The 23080-nt window shown below is 54.2% G+C and overlaps 1 protein-coding gene across 1 annotated transcript in view; it reads right to left on the reverse strand.

Annotated features, from left to right (window-relative positions):
- Positions 1 to 2529: 2529 nt before the first annotated feature.
- DSCAML1 (Down syndrome cell adhesion molecule like 1) overlaps positions 2530 to 23080 on the reverse strand; it is a 97508-nt gene continuing 76957 nt past the window's right edge. The window contains exons 18-31 of the mRNA XM_012658326.1: positions 22149 to 22288; positions 15824 to 15977; positions 13616 to 13733; positions 13087 to 13250; positions 12725 to 12823; positions 11824 to 12012; positions 11073 to 11360; positions 9527 to 9682; positions 7353 to 7383; positions 7049 to 7167; positions 6621 to 6773; positions 5785 to 5979; positions 4959 to 5270; positions 2530 to 3543 (exon numbers count right to left, since the gene is read on the reverse strand). Coding sequence (XP_012513780.1) covers positions 3068 to 3543; positions 4959 to 5270; positions 5785 to 5979; positions 6621 to 6773; positions 7049 to 7167; positions 7353 to 7383; positions 9527 to 9682; positions 11073 to 11360; positions 11824 to 12012; positions 12725 to 12823; positions 13087 to 13250; positions 13616 to 13733; positions 15824 to 15977; positions 22149 to 22288 — 2594 coding nt within the window. The 3' untranslated portion in view covers positions 2530 to 3067. The remainder of the gene's footprint in view (positions 3544 to 4958; positions 5271 to 5784; positions 5980 to 6620; positions 6774 to 7048; positions 7168 to 7352; positions 7384 to 9526; positions 9683 to 11072; positions 11361 to 11823; positions 12013 to 12724; positions 12824 to 13086; positions 13251 to 13615; positions 13734 to 15823; positions 15978 to 22148; positions 22289 to 23080) is intronic.

Raw genomic sequence — 23080 nt, forward strand, 5'->3', positions numbered from 1 at the left:
CCGCACGTTGAGTCTCAAGGCTCTCAAGGACAGACCGTTGTCTTGTGTACGGCGGACAGCGTGGAGATCTGGGAAGGAACAAGCAAATGTTTAAATGATTGCTCTGGATAAATAGTTTCGTGAGAACGAGCTGGGGATGAACGAGAAGGAGCAGGAGCTCTGCCGATTTTCCAATTAGCTTCTGGGTGCGGGTCAGACAGGCAGGCTTGAGGTCCAGCTAAAGAACATATTGAGGTTAGAGATTATTAGCACATAAAATTGCGTGGATTTGGCACAAGTCTGTCTGAATTTCCAGACCTTGTGCTTTATAGGAAAGGGCCCCGCTCAGTTGAACACAAGTTAAACTGGCTCAAGTTTCACCTTTCTGTTGCCTCTCCAAATCCTTCTCATCCTACACAGTCCACCTCAGGTCCCAGTCCTTCTGCAGCCCCCAGAGCTGAATCCTCCCCTTCCACCACTGCCCCTCGCCAGTACCGGAGAGCCCCCGACCCAGTGCTGCATATCGGCTCGCCTGCCTGGACTGTTTACTGACGTTTCCACATCAACTGCTTTCCTGCCTGCAAGTCCACCTTGCTCACCTGGACCTGGCGGACTCCTCATCTAGCAACATCCTTGGGGCAGAGCTGAAACTGAGACTTCGAACAGTGGAACACCAGGTAGTATGGCTCGGTAGTTAAGGAGTCAGACACTCATGGTTCCTGAAATCTCATCTCCAACTCTTCTTGCTCCTCTAACCTCAAGTAAGTTAACTCCTGAAAAAGCTTTCTGACTTGTCAAGCGGAAATCACGATACCTTTCCCCCAAATCTGCAGTGAGGTAACATGAGCCAGTGCAAGACATGTGTTTTGCTCAGCACCTGGCACGTAGCATAGGGATCCATAACGTATTTTCATGACTGTGTCCCCCCTTTGCAACCCTTAGGCAGGTGGCTCCACCTCCCGTCCACTCTAGCCTCTGTGGAGTTGTTCTTTCCCTTGTGCTGGTTGGAGCCCGCTCTGATTCCTGTTTGTTTCCCAAGTGCCCAGCGTGCAGGGGAGTGGGATTGGGGGCATTCCAGGCACAACGCCTGGGTTTGATCATTATGCTTGCAGTTCTGGAGGCGACCTGCAGATGGCGCGCACAGCCCTGGGAGGCCTCCCGTCCTTCCAGAGCAGGAATGAAGCTGGGCTGTCACCGGTGTCTGGAATGAAGGGCCTTGGTTTTCATTGATGCTGTTAGCTGGTTCTCCGGGGTGGTTCCGGAGTGGCTCCTGTGTGTGGGGGCTGAGATGGCATTTCCCCATGAGTCTAGGAATAACAAGGAGTACAGAATGCCCGCCCCTTCCCTTTCATGGTGCGACCTCCCTTACCTGGGAATGTAGTTATTCGTGGGTGAGACTCTTCTGCATCCCTCACACGTCAGGTGCTCAGAGAACGTTTGTGGCATGAGTTGCTGCTTGGAAGATCCTTCTATTAAAGGCCATGCACCCCAGGCTGCTAGGTATAAGCTCCTTGCATGCTGCACGGACTCCCCCTCCCTCTCCGATTCCCCATCTCAGCGGCCGGGGAGCAGCAGGGCCCAGACTCACCTTCCTTCCAGATTCCGTATCCACAACTCAGCCCCAGCTTGAAGTCCTAACTCAGGAGCCCCCTTTGCACTTCCTAAGTGCACTTCCTTTTCCAGGAGCCCCCGCCACGGTGCGGGGAGGGGTTCCCCTCCAGACCACCAGCTCCGTACCCCTGGGCTTTTGCTAGTCTCCTGCCTCTGCCTGTCCAAACCTTCATGTCCTTGGAGGCTCAGCTCACCTGCCGCCTCCAGACCCTCTGGTCAGACGCAGCGCCTCTGCACACGCACAGCACGTGGCCTCGCCTCCACGTGGACGCCTTTTCTTCCACCTGGCAGTCAGCCTAGTTGCCAACTCTTTAGAAACCAGGGGAGGTACCTGGGGGGCCTGCTGACAGATTCACTCCGGCTGAGCCCCGTTCCCTCTCCTCCATGAATGAGCCCCTTTCTCCCCTCTGACCTCCAACGACCTCTCTCCTCCCTTTGCCCTCACTTTACCCTAACAGCCCTGGCCTGATCGCCCAGGTATACCCTCTTCCTCCTTGCTCCCAATTCAAAGGCATCTTTCCCATAACTGCTGGCCGGTGGTTGTGCGTAGCCACGTTCCCCTGGCTACCCTGTGCCCTCCCGGGGGCGAGAAGCTGGTGGACAACCCCTCTGCTTTCCAGCCTCCCCTGCGCTTGGTGAGCCAAGGTTGCCTCATTCCATCGGCTACAAGCTTCCCTCAATTCACAGTTAAGGAAACCGTGGCGCAGGGGGATTTAGGAACTTGCTGAAAGCCAGAGTGGGTTCCCCTTAGGGCCCAGCATAGCTCTGGGAACAGGAGAGGATGCACCCTGGCTAACTGACAGCCTTTTATAAAGCTTGAAGCACCGAGTGAAAGCCCAGGCCCCTCACAAAGTCTCTCCGTGAGAGACAGGCAGCCTGGTACAGAGATCTCTCCTCCCTCCCCACTGGCCCTCGCCAGATGGGAAAAAAGCCACCACGTAGAAACATAACCTTTATTGCACACGGCGCTGGGTCTTTTTTCATAGAAAAAGGTATTAACACATAAGCATCTGCAAATGGAAGCAACTCCTGGTTTTCTTGGAACAGTAAAATCGCATGCAGTGTCTCTGAGTTGGGATTTTGGTCTTTGTCAAAACCACCTAGATTGGAGGGGGGTGAGTGGGAGGGAAAAAATTGCTGAGTCTTTGTGCCTCTGTCTCAAAATAGGGTGAGAGAAATATATAGATATATAGCTTGTCGATGTGTTCCTATCTCTCTATATATGTATATATATCTCCACGCAGATTTTGGGGGGGGTGGGGGTTTGACTTGTACTGTCAAATTCTTTGTGCCCTGGCTTCATGGAGAAGAAGAAAATAGTTTCATTTGTACAAAAGAGTTCTATGTACAAGCGTTCATGACTTGGGGGGTTTTTGTCTGTCAGTTTAATATAAATAATGCAGGAAAACAGCCGAGTTGGCGTGTGAGGCCCGAGGAGCAGCGAGGTCCCAGCGTAGGCAGCTCTTCCCGCCGTGCCCTACACCAGGGTGTAGGATTTGGAGTAGGCCCCGGCCCCCTGCTTCTGAGACCTCCCTACCCCCGATGTGCTCATCTCGAGAAGTGAGTCCCTGGAGCCCCCCATTTTGGTGTGTGGGCCCCCGGCCCGCGGAGGTTCGGAGCTGGGGGCCGGAGGGGCAGCGCTGGGGGCAGCAGGGGGCTCGGCAGGGGTGGGGCCAGGTGCTGGGGGGGCCGTGCCGGCTGGGGGGGCTGGCATGGCCAGAGTCCTCTGAGGTAAGGTGGCCGTGGAGGCGGCAGCGGGAGCCCCTGGGTGCGGGAGGCCCAAGGGCTTGCTGGCAGGGTCCAGGGTCAGGTGGCGAGCCTGGGTGTGGTAGGTTCGAGCCAGGTTTCGGATGGAGGCCTCTCGGGGTGGGACCACAGGGCAGGGCTCACGTCCATCTGCTTTTCGAAAGAAGGCCTCCGACTTGGCATACAGGGGCAGGTTGCAGTAGTCACCTGGAATCACAGCGGCAGAGGATGTTGGAGGCAGAGGCCTCTGGGAACCAGCTTGTTCATCCCCCGCCCCACCCCAAGCCCAGTCTTCTCCCTGATCTGGCATAGGAGCCCCTCCGCTGCCGGGGCAATGGAGTGGAGGAAAGATCAGGTACTTCACCTCTCTGAGCCTCAGTTTCCTATCTATGAAATGGGGATGATCACATTTCCCTACAGGATTATTGTGAGGAGTGAATGAGATGAAGTGTGTAAAGTGCTTTAATACAGTCGCTGGCATATCATAGTTGCTCAATAAATTGACACTTATCGTCCAATGATCACTACAGGCTGGTCAGCTTCAGGGGGTAGAGAGCCCACCACTGCTGAGAACGAGGACTTTCTAACAGTTCGGGCTGTCAGAAAGTTTTCCTTTACCCTGACGAGGAAAGGAATATCACTCCCCGTCACTGCCTTAGTTTCTTAAACCGTCTCCATAGGGCAGCTTCCAGGACCTCCACACCGCGACCCCTTTGCTCTGTGAGCGCCTGCCTCTGGCACCTGCCAGCTGTGCCCGGCACTTTAGATTATCTCATTTCATCCTCACAACAGCCCCCAGGATTGGTTAATACCTGTCTGCATTTTGCAAGTGAGGAAACTGAAGTTCAGAGAGATTAAATACTTTGCCCAAATTCACACAGCTGGAAGGAGCACCCTTCAGGGCCACTGGGCTTTGAACTTGTCATCACTCCATGCTCTTCTCTAGATATCCTGGAGCCCCCACCCCCTGCCTGTTAGCATGGCCAGTGCCAAGCAGACCAGACTCTACGTTGTTTGATGGTCTGTGCTTTGCACTCTGTGACCCCCGTGTCTGCTGAGGGACTCCCTCGTAATCCTAGACCTGCCCTGCCAACCTCTAAGGGCATATGCTGTGGCCAGGCCCATGGGTCAGGTGGTGCCCAGGTAGGCCAGGTCGCTGCCCACCATGACATAGGACCACTGTGGTTTGAGCTGCCAGGTTTGCTCCTTTGGATCTGGATTAAGTTCAACCAACACTGAGACCAGTGGCCATTGGCAAATGACCCCATAAGCGGTCCCTTCCCATCCTGGCACAGCTTCAGAGTAAGGGAATGGTCAGAACTTAATGAGACTCTACTATATGCCACGCATCTATCTCATTGCTAATGCCTGTTATGACAAAGCAAAGAAGATGCTATCATTGGCATTTTGCAAATGAGAAAATTAAGGTTAGAGAGGTTAGATGACTTGCCCAGGGCCACAGACATATTAAGAGGGAGAGCCACAGTGCCAGCCCACTACCCTGCACTGCCAAGGAGCCAAGCTGGGCTGGCAGGAGTCAGATGCTGGTGGGACTAGATCTAGCCAGGGCTCGTGGGGTTGGGGGCAGGGGACACAGCACGGGAGGTGGTCTGAGCACTCACTCTTGTTGGCCCGATGAGGGATGGGCACAGCCACATTTTTGCCCCGGTCAGCATCCTGGGGCTTGGGTGGGGAGGCGGTGAAGCGGCAGATGCCGGGCTCTGAGGGTGTGCTCATGGACGTCATGCTGTCAGCGTTCTCGTTGGTGCCTGTGGTCATCTGGTCAGAGGAGCTGTCAGAGATGAAGCACTCAGTGATCTCGAACTTGGCGTGCTGCAGCTGCTCCTCCAGCTTGGCGTGCTCATAGGCCCGGGCCAGCTCCTCGTAGGTGGAAGAGGCACTCTCAGTGGACACCATGCTGTTCCGGCCTTTGTCTGGGCAGAGAGAAGGCGTGGGGTTGAGGAAAGGAGTGGGTTATGGGGAGAAGGGTGTAAATGAGACCAGACGGAGCAGGTCCCCTGCCCCTAACCCCAGCAGCCATCTGAAATCCTGGCCAGGCAGAGGACTAGGCTGAGAAGATCCCGTGAGGGTGGCAGTGGTGGCAGAAGTGGGATCTTTGGTTAATGAAGGGCAGGAAATCTTCTTTCTTGAAAATAAGCAACCACCCCCTGGAACATTCAGCCTTTTTTCCCAACAAACATCCTCTGTACCACTGTCTCTGACAATTTATGGGGAGAGCAAAATGAAATCTTTGACCAAGCAGAGCTCAGTGAGGCCAAGTGCTTTTGTCCCAGCCACAGAGTGACTCAGTGACCAGCTAGAAATGAGACTGACTTGTGTGTTGGATCCCATGAGCTGGCGGGTAGGAGTTGGGAAGGATGGAAGGTGGGGATAGGTGCTGGGGACCTGGAGGAGGGTGGGCAGGTCGCAGGCAGGGGCTAGGCACACCTGTGTCCTGGGATAGACTGGCACTGTAGCTGTCACTCTCGGTGACAGTGACACCATGCTGAGAGCCCACGGTGCGCCAGTCAGAGGTGAGGGTACGGGCAGGTGTGGAGGCCTGGCACTTGGTCAGGGTCCACTGGCTTGAGTACCGGTTCCGGGTGCTGTGGGCTGACTTCACATTCTTCCTGGACACTGGATCTGCACAGAGGAAAGCAAGAAATAACACTCTCCCATTGAGGACACTTGGGCTGGGGCAGCTGCTGTTGACCAGAACGAGCAGTGAGAAGCAAGGGAGGGGGCAGAAGCAGCCTCAGAAGCTCCCACGGGAATGCTGACCAAGCTGCCTTTCCTGACCTTGTGGCTGCCCCAGAGGAGAAGAGCAACAGAGTGGAGGGGTGAGGGCAGGGGACGGCACTCTGGCTCTCCCCACGCACCCTATCTCTTCTTTCCACCGGGGGAAGAATGTGATATCCTTTCCTGCTGCCTCCTGACTGTCCACTCATTCCCTATAGTCCTTGATGTGTCCTGTCCTTATGTCCAGAGTCACAGTACTAGAGATAGAAGGCCCTTGACGAACAAGGATTCCCAACCCTCTTAAAATTTCTAAGGGAAGGCAACTGAGGCCCAGAGGGATAAGGTTAGTGATATGCCCAAGGTCACTGCTAGTAAGTCTGCAATCGAGATCTCCAGACTCTAACTCCAGTGCCCTTTCCATTCTATTCCATTCTTCTCCTGCTTCTCCCCCACCTATCTCCTTTTTTTTCCAGCACCTTTGCCCCATGCTGTGCCCAAGACACTCTATGTGAGAAGGCGGCTGTCCCCCTGGGAATAATGCATACTGGTTCCTGGCCGGATGTCAGACATGTCGATGAGGGGTCCTGTGCTCTGGATGAGAGCCGGGTGGTGCAAGGAGACACCAGTGCAGAAACTCTGTGGATTGACAGCTTGGCTGAACTCAGCATCTGTCACAGGGATGGTGGCCTTGTCATCTCCTAGGGGAAGAAAGACAATCACTAGGAGTCCTTCCCAAATTTCCCTTTGGTTTTATCCAGGAATGAGTCACAGAAAGGCCTCTAATTCTTCCCACTGGGCAAAAGAGGAAACTTAGCCCTGGAGAGAAGCTACAGTAAATTTCAAGGCTGTTGAGTTTTTGATGGGGCTAGAACCCTGGGCACTGCCGTGGGGGCTGGTGGTTGCCCACCATGGGTTGTGGCCCGGGGAAGCACACCCAGAGCAGGACAGAGAGCTTGTGGCACCTGTCACTCACCCAGCTGCTTGATGCCCTCTTTGTCCTCGATGAGCAGCTGGACCCTGGGGATGTCAATGTGTAGCCGTGGGCCCTGGGGTGGCCCTTTCACAGGGGTGTCAAAGCTTCGGTTGTTCTTGCTGGGGGGAGAAGGATGGGAGGTGGGTGGCTCAGCAGCCGTAAGGGACTGAGGGAGAGGGATTTGCAGGACAGTGGGATCTTAGAAGCCTGGCTCCTACCATGGGAGTACAGAGGGAAGTCCTGAGTCCCCTGCAGGGGGAGAAGGGGAAGGGGAGAAGAGAGGAAGCAGCTCAGTGATACCCACCTTATCAACATTTCTGCCAAACTCTTTGCATCTGTAAAACAATAGAGAGGGGGCCTGGGTGAGAATGGAGTTTGAGCAGGATGACAATTGCAAAAGGCCTGGGGAATAAGGTGGGAGAATTCCCTAAAATGGGGCTGGGGCTGGTCTCCTAAGAAGCAGAGGAGAAATGTAAGGACCTACAAAACAGCCCAAACATGATGAGGTTTCGCTGCTCCCAATTGAGGATTTGGCTCGGGTCTGTTTTCCTTTCCTCAGATTTTTATCTAATAGGGAGATCCTTCCCAAAGCATAGTAAGTGGTCCATCTACTTCATTAATTGATTCTGATTAAACAAGACTCCATACAGCAGGCTGGAAATGGGTATCAGTGGAGGGTCTATCCTCAGTTACCTACTGGAAGAGGAGAGTGGAGGGTGAAGTAGAGGTGGTCAATAGGAAGCCCCAGATGACTACATTTTCTTATCAGCCAAGAGGCTTCACTTCTCCTCCAGGGTATCTGTTACCAAAAAGTCCATGGGTGGATTTAGAAGTCTCTGCTTTGTCTCAGAGGAGCCTAGAACTCCTCTGATCAGGACTCTCAGGTTAGGAATTTGGAAGAGAGAAGAATCAAAGGGCCTAGCTCATCCATCAGACCCTCGATAGCTGAGAATGATCTGTCAGAGAGAATCTTGATAGCTGCATGTATGCATCCAACTATCCAACCATCCACCCATCTACCCATCCATCCATCCAGCTATCCACCATTCATCTACCTACCCATCCACTCATTCATCCATCATCTACCATTCAACCACTTATCCATCCATCCATTGATCTAACCATCCACCCATGCATCCATTCCTCCAACCAACCATTCACTCATCATCCACTTATTCAACTATTCATCCATCCAACGATCTAATCATCCATCCTATCATCTAATCATCCATTCAACCTTCTACCCATCCATCCAACCATGCATTCAACATCCATCCAACCATTCTTCCATTTATATATCCAATCTTCCATCTGACCATCCACACCACCATCCAACCATCCATCCACCCAATCATTCATTTATTTATCCCACCATTCTAACTATTCTTTCATCCAACCATCCATCCATTTTATCATCCATCCATCCATTAAAATATCCATCTATCTAGGCATCCATTCAGTCATCCACCCATGTAGTTAACTGTTCATACAATCATCAATTATCTATCCATTCAACAATTTATCCATCCATCCATCCACTTATCCATTCATGCATCCTTTCAGCCATCTATCCATCCAACCATTTATCCATCCAATCATCCTTCCATCTATACATCCTTCTACCCAACCATCTATTCAGTCATCCAACCATCCATTCAATCATCCATCCATCTAATCATCAACCATCCAACCATCCACTAAACCATCCATTCGTCCATCCACCCAATTCCTGAACACCCTAGGGAGCATTAATCATTCCCTCTTCTATGCTATTATTGTCCACTGGCTTCTCACATTAGACCATGAGCTCTGTAAGGGTGTGACCTGTCCCTTCTTCATTCATTTCTATGTCTCTAATGTCTGGCAGTGTCTATGATGTAACAGACACAATAAATGTTTTCCAAATAAGGGAGCGAACATTTACGCAGCAACTAATAGGTGCCAGACACTGTATTAGACCCTGGGAAAATTCAGGTAAATCAGACCCATTCATGCCAGACCGTGGTGTCAGGTGTTGAAAAAGGAGATGATATTCAAAATACTTAACACCGACTTGGCATGGAAATTGCCAAGTCAGGACTGAGCATGTTCCTAGAGACTCCCTGTGGGTCTACCCCTTAGTGGATGGATCCTAGGAAAGTTGCAGGGATCCCATGCGAGAGAATGGAGCATCCGGGGTAGGAAGGAGCAACATCTATTTACCAGCCAACGTGGAAATGTTTCAATATTTTAACAATCAATACGGCTTTACCAGTGTGTGCCTCTAAATGTCAGCCTCGAGTGGGGCAGGCACAAGGTGCTGGGGGCACAGAGGAGGACATGGCGAACAAGTAAGGAGGTTTCAGAAGGTCTGAGTGGCAGCCCTTCCTTCACGGGAACACGGGCCCCCTCCCTCATCCAGTGGTGCTGTGAGCCACGGAGGGTGGCCGGTGTGTGAGTGGACACCCCTCCCAGAAGGCCCGCAGGAAACTCTCCCACCTCGGAGCCGCTTCAGCCGCTTCTCTTTCCTCTTCTTGCGGACGATGAAGAGCAGCGCCACCCCCAGCGTGGCCAGGATGACGGGGCAGCCGATGGTGAACAGCTTCTTTACGTCATCCCCCTCGCCTTGAGCAGACTTGATGGGGGGGATGGTGCCTGCGTGGGGCAGAGGAGGGAATCCGATGTCCCTTACGAGCCAGGCGCTAGGCGGAGTCCCACGGTGAGCTAGCCCTCTGACCTCGCTGCTGCCTCGGTGTCTGACCTCCACCTGCTGACCTAGAGCCCTGGCCCTCCCCGCTGCTCCCAAATTCTGCTCCCATCAGGACAGCCATGAGCAGCTGTGTCGTTTTTTACTTTGTGTTCCACTAATGACTTCCTGGCACTGTTTTAGATTTAGCCTGAAGTCTCCCAGAGTTAGTCTCCTGCCTACTGGCGTTTAGTGTTCACTCCTAGCGAGTGGATTGATGGGCTTAAAATCCCACTGCCAGCTGTGGGGTGGCGGCAAAGGGAGAGCACAGGAGAGAGAAGTCAGGGCAGTGGGACCCTGGATTCTCTTCCCCAGATGGGGACAAAACCCACTAAATACCCTGCATTCTCTCACTGCTCCCTCTCCCCATGGGTGACATCTGTGAGGCTTGGGCGCCATCAGGAAGCTGTGACAGGCTCTCCTGCTGACACAACACCCTCCAGCGCTGACCCTTGCCTGTTTCAAAGTTTTGTTTGAGTCACCTCCTTCATGGAGCCTTCCTTGTTTGAGCCCATCCCATTCTGATCCTGCCTTTACTCTGTTTCCTAAACACTTAGAGGCACTTGTGACAATGGGCCCCTATGAATTCTGCCTTCTAAGTTCCTGCAGTGTCTCTGTGCGCACGCATGTGTAGGTGCATGTGTGTGAGGTATCCCTATGTGGCAGACACCGGTTACATGTGCCCCACATGTCCCTGTGCTTGTCTGCATTTCCCAGACTTCCTTGCAGTTAGATCAGACTGCACGGCTGGTTCTGGACGGCTGTGTGACCGGAAGTGATGCATGCCACCTGCTGGCCAAGGCAGTTACAAACTGGGGTGCCTCTTCTTTTTCTCTCTTGGCGGCCCTGGAGGCTCCATATTTAAGACGGCATAGCTAAAAGATGGTGGCCAGCCAACCCTCACAGGACTTCAGCAAGAAACAAATCTGTGCTGGGTTAAGCCACCAGGTTTCCAGTGTTTGCTACTGCAGCTTAGTCGCTCCCGTCCTGGCTGATGTTCCACATTAGCTGAGAGCTCCTAAAGGGCAGGACTTCACCTGCCGCTCTGCCTCCCTCCCCATTGCCCCGAAACTGTCCAACTTTGGCGTTACTGACCTGTCTACCTGGCCGTGTGTCCGTCTGTCCGTACTGGCCGCTGGTACATCTGCCCACTTACCTGCCTGCTCCTTCACCTGTCCGCCAGCCTTTCCCCTGCCTGTTTTTGTATTTGTCTCTTTATGTGCCTGCCACTCTGCCCGCTTCCCAGGCACCACCCCGCTCCAGCCTCCATGCTGCCCCCTCCCACCCTCGCCGACTCACTGCCGTCGTAGTCCAGGGTGGCGAACTGGGCGGTCTCGTTGCCGCAGCCGGCGCTGTTGCAAGCCCTCATGCGCAGCTCGTACCAGGTGGCCTCTCGCAGCTCTGTCAGAAACACCTCCCCGGAGCTGTTGGCCCGGAGGCCCTGCCAGGCCCAGGTCCCCTTGGGCCGGTACTCCAGGACGATGGCTGTGATGGGGCAGCCCCCGTTGTTCCAGCCCTGCAGGTTAAGCCGAGCATGCGTGGAGTTGATGTGGGTGAAGAGGTGTTGGTCTTTGCTGAAGGAGGGCTCTGGGGGCCGGAGGGAGAGAGAGGTTAGAGACGGAGGGGGAGGGAGGATTCAGTGGGGCAGCTGGGACCGCAGTGGCCCTTCAGGGCTAAGTGGTTGGCACAGATAGGAGTGGGGATGCCCCAGGGAGGAAAGGGAGGAAGAGGAGGAAAGGGAGGAGAGGGGAAGGCCTGGAGAGAGGCCAGAGCAGAGGAGGAAGAGTGCGGGGCGGAGAAGGCAGATGAGTGCCACATTCTGCCAGCCTGCCTAGGGAATCCGCCAGTGGGACCCAGTTTCTTCTAGGGGCTTCATCAGGATGCTTTGGTGATGGGAAGGCTAAGTCTCATCTCCTCCCTCAGTCTCCCTGTGTCCCTGGGCCCCTCCTCCCCACCTCCCCCAGCCATCTTCCACCCATGCCCTGGGCCCCCTAATCCCCCCTCCCCAGCCCGACACTCCACCCCCCAACCCATGTCACCCGGGCCTCACCCCGCCCGTGGGTCTTGGCCTCGATGATCTCGCTGATGCGCCCAGAGCCCACGCTGTTCTTGGCTGCCAGCTTCACCTTGTACCACGTGCCACACTTGAGGCTGTCCAGCTTGAAGGACCGCTCACTGGAGCTGATGAACACGTCCTTCCACTCCTCGCTGTTGTCCACTGAGTACTGCAGCACGAAGCCTGCCCGGGAGGGGCGCCTGGCTCAGTGGGGCGGGGCAGGGCAGCAGGAGCCCGCACAGGCCTCACCAGGGCTGGGCTCCAGGCAGGGGCAGAGTCATCAAAGGGGCACATACAAGTGAGATGCAAAACTGGAAGGCCCCTGGGTCCAGCCCCTGGGCCAGTGTCTCTCTTTGGCTCCAGCCTTGGGGTTTAGGGCAAGGTGGGGAGGGGAGCAGAAGAGCAGAGCTGTGAGGCTCGCGGGATCCTGTTTAGACCCTGGCTGCTCCACGTGAGGTCCCTGAGCAGCAGTTAGAAGTGCGCACTCTCAGCCCCCGCCCCAGACCTGCTGGAACAGAGTCTGTCCTTGGACTAGACGCGCTGGTGGTTCACGTGCACGTTCAAGGTGGGGAAGCCCTGGTTGAGCACATTCGTCTCCTTTGACAGACGGGAGAACCAAGGCCCAGAGAGGAAAACAGACTTCTCCAGGCCCTCGCAGCTCACAAGTGGTGGGTGGGATGCTGGGGGGGTGCGGGGGGGGATTGTACTAAAGCCCAGACACGGCCAGTGCACTTTCCACGGCACTTGAGTAATTCCCTTGTGGCCGAATCGCCCTCCCCCCCATCATTTCCTGGGTGTTACAGGGACAACTGGTGGGAGTGGATGAAGCCCTTTCACTGTCCCGGGTCCAGAATTCCTCCCACATCTTCCCCTCCGCCTCCAGACCCCGCCTCACCTCGGATGGAGCTGCCCCCGTTGTCACCTGGAATCCAGGTCAGGGTGATGGACGAAGCTGAGGTTTTGGAGACAGTGAGGCGGGGCTGGTCGGGGGGCACTGTGAGGGGAAAGCCACCAGCCATCAGCGCAAAGGGTGAACCCGACGGTGGGGGCGTCGGGGCCCGATGGCGGCAAGGTACTGGCTCTTCCAGGCTCCCACTGCTGTTCCCGCCCCTCCTGCCTTCCGTCCACCTGCTCCTCTGCCCCACCGAGGATCTGTCTCCCCAGAGAGAGACCAATAACCACCCAGGAACCCTCTCTCTCACGCGATGGAATTCTACCCCCTCTCCATCCCTGTCCCCACCGGGCCTGCCATCCCACCTTGCACCAGAAGGTTGACGATGATGGTGTCGAAGCCGCCGGTGTTGGTGGCCGTGCAGGTGTAGTAGCCCGAGTCCTCGGCCTTCACGGCGCGCAGCAGCAGCGTGCCATTGGTGTGGATGAGCCGGTGCCCATCCATGGACACTGGGATGGCAGAGTCTTCACTACAGGGCGAGGGGGCGGGCTGGGTTATGGCAAGCACCCCTCATCTTGAGGCCCTCCCCCAGGTGTAGGCAAATAGAGTTGGGAGTGGAAGGAGGCTTCCCAGGGGACCCCGAGTTCTTGGGGTTTTGCTCAGCACTTCCTGGGGTATCCAGTAACCGTGGCCTCTTCAACCACCCAGGGAAGGGAGGTCCTTGGCTCCCAACCAAGGGGAGCCAGGGAGGCCAGGCCTGGTTGAGAGAGCAGTAGCTGTGGGCCCTGCAGGACCTCTGCTGGAAGGAGGGACACCCCAGACTCTCTTCATCGTGACTCTGCTACTATACCCCTCTCTGGGGTCACCCCAGCCCTCCAGGGTCTCGCCACTCACCTGTCCTTGGTCCACTTCACAGCAGGGGCTGGATCTCCCACCGAATTGCAAGGCAGCCGGACGTCTTTCATCCAGGGTGTCGTCACGGTGCCCCCAAATGAGATGATCTTTGCTGGGGCTACAGGGAAGAGAGGATGAGGGCCACCCCACTTCTACCCCTGAACATGCCCTGGGCCCCCTTTCTCAGGGCACCCCAGATTTACAATTCAAACCTTCCCTCCCCTACCTGACCTCCACGTGGGGCTTGGGTGGGAGGTGGACATCAGGGCATTTCAGCTGGGAGCGAGTCAACAGACATTTATCAAATACCTCTCAAGGACCAGGTATCACATGAGGCTCTGAGGTTCAAAAAATGAATAAGATCTATTCCCTGTCCTCAAGATGTCTAAGAGGGAGACAGACACGTTAAAAGTCATTACAGGGTGCAAAATACTATGGTGGGAGTAGGTACAAGTAACCAGGGAGCACAGAGGAGGAGGAATGATCTCTGCCTGCTAAGTCAGTGGTGGAGGCGTTGGCCAGGGAAGGCTTCTGGAATTGGAGGCTTTTTCTAAAAAGAGGGTCTCACTCTGTCTGTCACCCAGGCTGGAGTGCAGTGGCATGATCATAGCTCACTGCAGCCTCGAACTCTTGGGCTCAAGCAATCCTCCTCAGGCCTGGATTTAAAGAACCAAGTGCTCAAGTGCCTTGGAGGGTGAGAGGGGGCCCACGGAGCCAGGGCCCTTCTTGGGTGGAGGGACAGTGTGAGGTGGGTGAGACAGCAGCTGGGAGGCTGGGGTGCAGGCATGGAGGCGACGGAGCTTAGAGAAGGGAGGTCTGGGGGCTGCCGCGGGGAGGGAGAAGGGCTGCTGGGACCAGACAGACTGGCCAAGCAGAGGGGCCTCCACAAGGGGCATCTCCTGGGGGCCTGGGGAGAGTTTGAGGTTCTCTAGAGACCTGGCTCCAGACCTGGTCCTGCCACGGGCTGGGGTTGGCTCCCCGAACTCTATGTGTCTCAGCGTGTGAGTGTGGCTGTGTGCCAGTGTGTGCACGGGGGACAGCAGTGCTTGTCTGTCCTACCTCTCGTGGCAGCTGTGAGGGGAAGACATTCTAGGAAGTTCCAAGCTGTCTAGGAACGTGTCTTATTTAACGCCCATAGGAGAGGGACCAGCCTTCTGTCAAGACGCCCAGGTCCTCAGACCTGGGGCTGCAGGCTCTAGGAGAAGGGGTTGGTGGTGTCCAGGAGGAAGGAAGGAGGGATCGGTAGCACCGGGGAGGAAGCGGGGTAGTGGCGCTGAGGCCGTGTGGACGGAGCCTTCACTTGGAGCTGGCAGAGCTGGCCCACCCCTTCTCAGCTGTCTTTGCGGGCCACGCCACTCCCGTCGTAGCTCGCTCAACTGCGGAATGGACCACACAGCCCGCTGGCAGAGCAGGGCTGACGCTCTTGTGCCTGAGCCGAGGGAAGCTCAAGTCACCCCAGGAAGGGTGGCTGGGCTGAGCAGGCACAGCCCTCCTCGTCAGTCTGGGCCTTGGGACCCCAGGGCTAGAGAGCTAGCGGGGTCAGTAGTGGTGGGGGGAGGAGACAAGGCCAGAGGAAGGGCCCAGGGAGGCCCAGAGGCCAGTAGAGGACCTGCAGTCCTGGGCTGGTTGTGGCCAGTACCTGCACCCTGGTTCGGGACAGACTCAACCAGGTAGCTCCGCCTGTGCAGGGTGAGGCCCTAGAGCTGTTATTCCTGTGAAAAGTGGGGGTGCACCCCCACACCACACTCTTGTCCAGGTCAGGGATGGGGGAGAAGGGTCTCACTTTCTTCCTTCGTGGGGACACTCTCCATGTCTGCGGTAGGTCGCAGGAATCAGCAGTGCCTGGAACCGCCTGTGTCCCAGGGGTCCAGGCCTCTGCACGGGGGCTGTCCCTGAGACTCGGCTTGGCCCGGGGGTGGGGGCAACTCCTCGGCTTTCAGGCCGAGAGTAGGGTTTGGAGTAGGATGAGGAGCACGAAGCCCACCCGCCGGGACACGGGGCTGGCTGCAGCCTGCTGTGAGGGCTCCTGGAGTCAGGGGGCAGCAGAGGCCCAGCGCTGGGAGACGCGGGTGGGGGGGGGGATGAGTGGCCTGCTCCTCACAGCCAGGTCACGGAGTGGAGGGGAGAGAGCCCCTATAGGGGAACCAGAATTCTGGAAGGGAGCTTTTGTGAGCGCCTGTGCCTCTGCCCTGGCCCCGGGCTTCTCACCCTTGCCGGCTGGCTCGATGGTGACCTTCTCGCTGCTGTTGCCCCGGCCGGCGGAGGTGACGGCGGCCACCCACAGCAGGTACTGCTGCCCGCGGTTTAGGTGGGCGATCCGGTAGAAGAGCTGCTCAGGACTCGTCTCGTACTCGCTGGGAGCCTGCGGGGCAGAGGCGAAGAGACCCTAAGAAACAGAACCCCCCCTAGGACTCCAGCGTCCACATCGTCCTCAGCGCCCTGGGCTCGGGGGAGGGGATGGCCGGTCGGTGGGAGAGGCAGGGTCCGTCCAGCTTGCGCGCTCCAAGTTTTGAACCAGGACTGGACAGTTTGCACTGGGCTTGGCCCCTGCGAGCTGATAGGCCTGCTCTGCAGTGTCGCTGGGCCAGCCTCAGTTTCCCTCTTTGGTAACTTTGGCTTCAGGCCAGGGAATGTGGAAGTTTTGGGTGAGGGATGGGGGGGCGGAGGTGTCAGGAGAAGGGAGAATGGGGGAGGGAGGGTCCCAGGAAAACCCTGAGAAAAGAAAGAGTCTTTGGGAGGAAGCTAAATTACTGCCTCTGCCTTATTAGGGTTGTAGACAGGCTCCCCCAGCCTGTCCCCGGCTCAGTCACCTCCCAGCCCTGCCGTCTAATTACCACTCCTTCAGTCTGCAGGCAGCAGGCAGCAAGCCCGTCGGGGGGGGGAGGAAGGGGCGGGAGAGGGACCGTGAAAGCTTTGCTGGGCAGCACTTTATTAATGATTATTAGTGGTATGGATCGCCATATATATTTGTAGGTTATATAAATCTATAAATTTTTTTTAACAAAATGACAGTTTTGACAAGTTGCCAACAAAACAATATCGGATCCCAGTGGTTTTACCAGTTGCTTTGATGAAAAGATTATGTTGCCTTGGAAACCAGAGGCTCAGATATTGAAATGAATTTGAGAAGGAGCTTTTGATAAGCGCTAGTTTGCAGACCTCCTGTCAGCCTCTTCCCTGGTACAGGCGGGATGGGGCTGACTTTCATTTTATTTTATTTTTTTGTCAGCCGCAGGGTAGGGAGAGGAGGACAGCACTGGGGCCCCTTTGAAATCTGAGTGGAAGTCCAGGGAGGGGGAGCAGCCGTGGAACAGATGGGGGACCCCGAGGCCAGAGGGAGCTAATAATTAGTTATCTCCGCAGTCACGGGATTTTGCACACACACACTCACACACACAGACATGCAGATGCATGCACACACGTGCCAGGGGACAGACCTCCAGATAGACAGGGGGCCACAGAGGTACGTTCTCCATGTCCCATGGGAGGGCTGAGGGGCCCAATGACTTAAAATAGGAGAAAACATCCTTTTTGGCCCCAGGCTGTCTGCAGGGAAATGTTAGGGAGAAGGCGCAGGCGTCTCTGCAACACATACAGAGCGTCCTGGCAGACTCTTCCTCCTGCCCCCGTTGTGGGAGTCTGGCCTTGAACCCACGAGGTCCTTGCTGGGGACAGGGGCAGAGCCACCCTGAGCCCTGGTAGTTGGGAAGCTCTTTCAGGCTGCAGCACTCTGGGGACAGGTGTGCATATCTATAGTTCATATCTTCGTATCTGCGCATGAGGTCTAGGGTGGTATAGTAGCTTCGACACCTGCCTGCCCTTCTTACTAAGCACATGACCCATAGTGTCACCGATGGTTTCTGGGGCCTCAGTTTTCTCTCCTGCAAACTAGGAAAGCAATATAACTCTGCCTACTGTGTGTGCGGACTATGAGGCACAGTGAAGCAAGGGCTGTACGAGTCCTTTGTGAACTGGGACTTGTTCTTCTCATTTTTGGTGAGGATAGAGGAATGTGTGTGTGTGTATGTGTGTGAGCGCCTATGTATGCATGCACGTGCATGTGTGGAGAAAAGTTGAGTCTACTTGCTTGTGTGTGTCAGCGTATACCGGAGTGTACATCTGTGCTTACAGAGGGCAGGAAAGTTTGGCTTCCCCTTGAAGGTATTAGCATCTTACCCAGATCCTGGGTGCCTTTCTTTTAACCTGGACTCCCCATGAATCTCCTGAAATCATCTTCAAAAGCACATAGTCATATCCCCAAATAAAGTCCCAATGGATCAAAGTTTTTGAAAAAAGGCAAACTATGAAAGAATAATCTGTAGGTAAATATTTCTGTTTGTCTAATCATAAAAATAAAGGCAAAAATCATAAATGGAAATGATTGATAAATTTGAATTCTATAAAAAAACTATGGTACATCAAATATAGAATCAAGAGGTAAGCAATGAACTGGCAGATACTTGCAACTTATATGATAGAAAGTGGTTATCATCCTTAATATGTAAAGAGCACTTATGAGTCAATAAGAAAAGCATGAGAAACGCAAATAGAAAAATGGACAAAGTACATGAATTGACAATTACCCAAAGAAGAAAAATATGGCCAATAAACATATAAAAATAATCCACCTAGCTAGTAATCAAAGAAAAGTGATTTAAAATAGGATACATTTTTAAAAAATCCAACTGAAAAAATAAAAACAAAGCAAAGCACAACAAAAATGAACCTGGGATCAGCACAGGTGCAAAGGACAATGCTGCTGGTTCATACCAACATACGACTAATGGAAAAATAAATTTGTGCAAACTTTCTGAAGGACATTTTGTAAATGTGTGTGCAAAACCTTAAGAATATTCACATTCTTTGTGACTCAGGAATTCCTACAGAAATTTACCGTGAGAAAATACTGAAATATGTGCAGAAAGACTTGCAAAGAATGTTCACTGAAGCATTACGTATAATGGTGAAAATTTGAAAGAGACATTAAATATAGAATAACGGGGGACTGGTTGAATAGATTATGTATAAACAGCCATGTTTATGTTATAGGTCATGGTTTTCAGAAGACTATTTGGTGGTGTAGAAAAGTACCTACATGTATTAATGAAAAAAGCAGATACATAACATTATGTAAAATTTTATTTGATTTTTGTTAAAAAAGAGACCCAAACAACCCATAAGATATGTACAGATCAAAGACTGGAAGGCTCTATACCAAAACCTCACCAGTGTTTATCTTTAAGGAGTGAAAGTATAAGTAATTTTTACTTTCCTCTTTATTCTTTCATATATCCTACAGGATTTTCTATAATAAAATTGCATTATTTTTATAATCAGAGGACAGCAACAAATGTATTAAAGTATTTGGCAAAATTTCTACCAGGACTCAAGGTAGCTGTGACCGCCCCCAGGAGGTAACTCCCCGAGTGCCAATGCCACACGCACTTCTGTTCCGATTCCACACGTACATGTTCACACGCTCCCGCCAGCACTCTGAACACACTCACATCAGGCATTCGCTTCCAACCCCGCGCTCATACCTGCGGTTTCGCATTGTCACCCAGTGTGCCCTCACCCCTAGCATCCCCTCCCAGGGCTGTCTTTCATAAATGAGTTTGTAATGCAAATATTTGGAATTTGGAATATATCTGTGCACAGTGATAATGTCACACATGGTGGTTAGGTCCCCAGGTCCCCCACTAAGTTCAGCCCCGCTGCCCTCCCCTTGTCCCCAGTCCCCCTCAACATGGCCGAACTGAAGTTCCCATCACGCCAGGAGACCTTGTGTGACACCGTCCCGTCCGATGGGAATCTCCCCGGGAGAGAGGGGCTTCCTGTATGCTCAGGACACAAAGAGGATGGAGGGAGGGTCCCAGTATCTCCATCAGCAGGGGGAGGGGGTGGGGACCAGGAGCTCTGTTCTGGGGCTTGGCAGAGGAGTCTGCAGCCACTCTACTGGGGCCTCCGGCAGCCCGAGTTAATGAGGAGGCTAGGCTCTCCAACACCAATCCTTGTGCAAGACTCCAGCGTCAGAAGAGGAAACAAATGCAAAAACCCAAGCTAGAGGGCCGGGCGCGGTGGCTCACGCCTGTAATCCTAGCTCTCTGGGAGGCCGAGGCGGGCGGATTATTTGAGCTCAGGAGTTCGAAACCAGCCTGAGCAAGAGCGAGACCCCGTCTCTACTAAAATTAGAAAGAAATTAATCGGACAACTAAAAATATATACAAAAAATAGCTGGGCATGGTGGCACATGCCTGTAGTCCCAGCTACTCGGGAGGCTGAGGCAGGAGGATCGCTTGAGCCCAGGAGTTTGAGGTTGCTGTGAGCTAGGATGACACCATGGCACTCTAGCCCGGGCAACAGAGTGAGACTCTGTCTCAAAAAAAAAAAAAAAAAAAAAACCCAAGCTAGAGAATGACTATCCTCTCCCATCAGTGAAGGAAATGAAACTCGCCCAGTATCTAAGGCTATGCAATTACCAGGCTGCTCCTTATTCGTTCATCAGACATGTATTCAGTGACCATGATGTTCCAGGCTCAGTGCTCGGTAGCTGGGGACCCAAAGATGAAAAGATGCTGCGCCTGTCCTCATGGGGCCTCAGAGGCCAGTGCGGGAGGCAGACACATGACCAGGAATTGCCGTCTCACGCTCTCAGTGTACGACAGAGGAGGGAAGGAAAGGTGCACAGGCGTGAAAAGGCACAGTGGGTGTCCAGGACGGTGAAAACTTAGTGTTGCAAGAGCCTAGAATGTTAGGGTTTGGAGGTGAACGGGGGGAGAGGGGAAAGCGGGCAGAAGATATGGCTGAAAACACTGACTGGAAAATACACCGCGTGTCTGTGCGGATGCGGAGTGACTGGAACTCTTCTCCCCCGTGAGCAAGGGTGCGACTGGCACAAGTACCCAACAATGGCAGGGTGTTCTCAGCGAACATCTGCAGACCCTGTGCCCCAGCAATTCCTGTCCTCGGTGTACACCCAACAGAAATGCACGTACACAAACGCCAAGAGACACGTACAAGAATGTGCACAGCGGCACCGTTAGAATAGCTCCAAACTGTAAACTACCCCAAAACCTTCGATCAATGGATGTCAACAGATAGCGCAATAGATAAGTCATGGTAATACGTGCACACGATCAACCACTGCACAGAAGTGAGAATGCGTGATGAAAGTGTGGATGAAATTCACAAATTCAAAATAGTGTTGAGTAGAAGAAGCCGGACAAGTGATATGACTCCATGTACACGAAGTATGAGAAGAGGCAGCAGTAATCTTTGCTATTGAAGTCAGGATGGTGGTTACCCGGGCACAGGGGCAGGTAGGGAATGGCAGGGTGCGAGGTGTCTTCCGGGATATTGTAATGTCTAGTTCCATGCTCTGGGTGCTGCTGCCTGGGCGGGTTGTGTAAATTCACGGAGCGGCACAGTTACGACGTGTGCACTTTGCCGCGTGTGAGGATGGAGAGGAGGGAGGGGGTCAGTGGGCTTTCTGCTCTGGTGACAAAACTCTGGTCTCACTGGGTAGGAGCTGGGCCATCCACCACTCAGAGGGTAATTCAGAAAGACCACGGAAAAGCAGGGGGTATAGGAGGAGTTGATGGCACAATTACTGAGCAATTTTAGGGCCGCTTTCTTGGCGGCCAAGAGCTCTCTGCAGATGCTCGGGCTGATGGCCAGTTATTGACTTGGGGAGAAGCCTGCCTCCTGCTCCTGCTCCCTGCTCCCCCAGCCCTGGTGACATCTCCCTGACAGTACCACTTCTTATGTGCTCCACTAGACTGGAAGCCCTTTGTGAAGGCAGGGTCTACAGTAGTCACTCAGCAGGACCCTGTGACTTAGTGGCTGGGGACAATGAAAGAGGCATATCGTGGGATATGGGTGCATCCTCTCTTCCCGCTCTGTGGGCCCCCTCTGAGCACTCAGTGGAGGGGCCAGGGCTAGTCCCCTGCACTGTGTCCCACCCTGGGGCTGCCCCTCTGCTACCAGGGTTTGGGTAGATGTTGCAGCCTCTCAGTCCTCTCGCCTGGCTGGGGAGCAGGCCCAGGCCCGGAGAGACATGCCATCCCCCATCTCTCCTCCCTACTTCTGCTGGCTCCATGCTGAGGTGCTCACTCAGGGCAGAGCTCCAAGGCCAGACTGACACGCTGAAAGATGATTCATTCCCAGAGGCCACAGACCGGGCAGTCCCCTGTCACCAGCCCTGGGGCCTGCCGGGAGCTAGCAAGGGAGCCAGCCAGACCAGAGGAACTGAGGCTAGCCTCCTGCTCCCCCTGCCCGCATGCTCATGACTCCCTGACCCAAAGGATCTCCAAGGCCTAGTGACAATCTTGCAGCCTCCGCAACAGAGGGCTGACCCAAGATGGACACTGGGTAGGGCTTCAGCCACTCTGGGGTGATCAGTCCCCATTTTTATCTATGAATCCAGGTAGAAGCTCAGATACACGCAGCCTCAGGGTTTGGCCTGGAAGCCGGGTGATCTACAAGGTTTCTTTTCTCCTGTCCCCCTTGTCGTTTGGCCCTGGGACTCACTTACCGGCTGGCCAGATCCCGGGCTGGAACAGAAGATGGTGTACTTGCGGATCACCCCGTTGGGCTTGGTAGGAGGGAGCCAAGACACGACCACACTGCTAGCTGATGAAGGGACAGCTTTGATGCCAGCAGGGGGACCTGGAACTGAGCAGAGAGAAGTCCTGGTCAGTTTAGAGAAAGGAGGAGCACAGACTTTGGGAAAGAATGAGAGTGGGGAGAGGGTGGGGGCAGATCAGTCTGGGAGAACTTCCTGGAGGTGGTGTCCTTAGCTGTGGTTTAATGGGGGCAGGGTCCAGCATGATAAGCAGGTGGGAGGAGAGAGGTGATCATTTTGGGCTTGCAAGAAAGTCTCTTAAATGGAGGCCCTCAGCATGGCCAGCTTCAGAGCTGTCTGGCCAGAACCAAGGACGTAGGACGGGCAAGAGAGAAACAGAACCCATGAGGAATTCATCTCGATATTGTGATCTTAAGCCCTGCCCTGCTGCCCCAGCGCCCTTACTAACTAGAAGCCTATATTTAGGGGAAAAAAACCACACTGGCACTGGTCCGGTGAGTTCCTTAAGGCTGGGACTGCAGCCTGTTTCCTGGCAGGGGCCCAGGGCACTGCCCTCGGGATGCTGGCTAGGCCCTTTCTGGAGGAAAGTCTGCCTTAGGAGTAGCTAGGAAATCCATCCTATGTGGATCTCAACCCGTGTGGACTCTGAGCTCCCCTCCCCATCTCTGGGCCTGCCCCGCCTGGCTGGGACTGCAGGGCTCTGTCTAAGAGACTAGAAGCTTCCTGTTCTCAGCTCACATGTCCCATCCTCACCTCCCCAGTGTATGGCTGTGTACTTGTCTCCCCTCCTTGGGAGCTTTTATGCTCCTTTGAGGATAGTGACAGTATCCTATTCAATGGATTTTACCTCTCTGAGCCTCAGTTTTCCCATCTAAACAATG

This window comes from Propithecus coquereli, unplaced genomic scaffold (genome assembly GCF_000956105.1).
Source record: "Propithecus coquereli isolate 6110/MARCELLA unplaced genomic scaffold, Pcoq_1.0 Scaffold580, whole genome shotgun sequence".
NCBI classification, from domain to species: domain Eukaryota; kingdom Metazoa; phylum Chordata; class Mammalia; order Primates; family Indriidae; genus Propithecus; species Propithecus coquereli.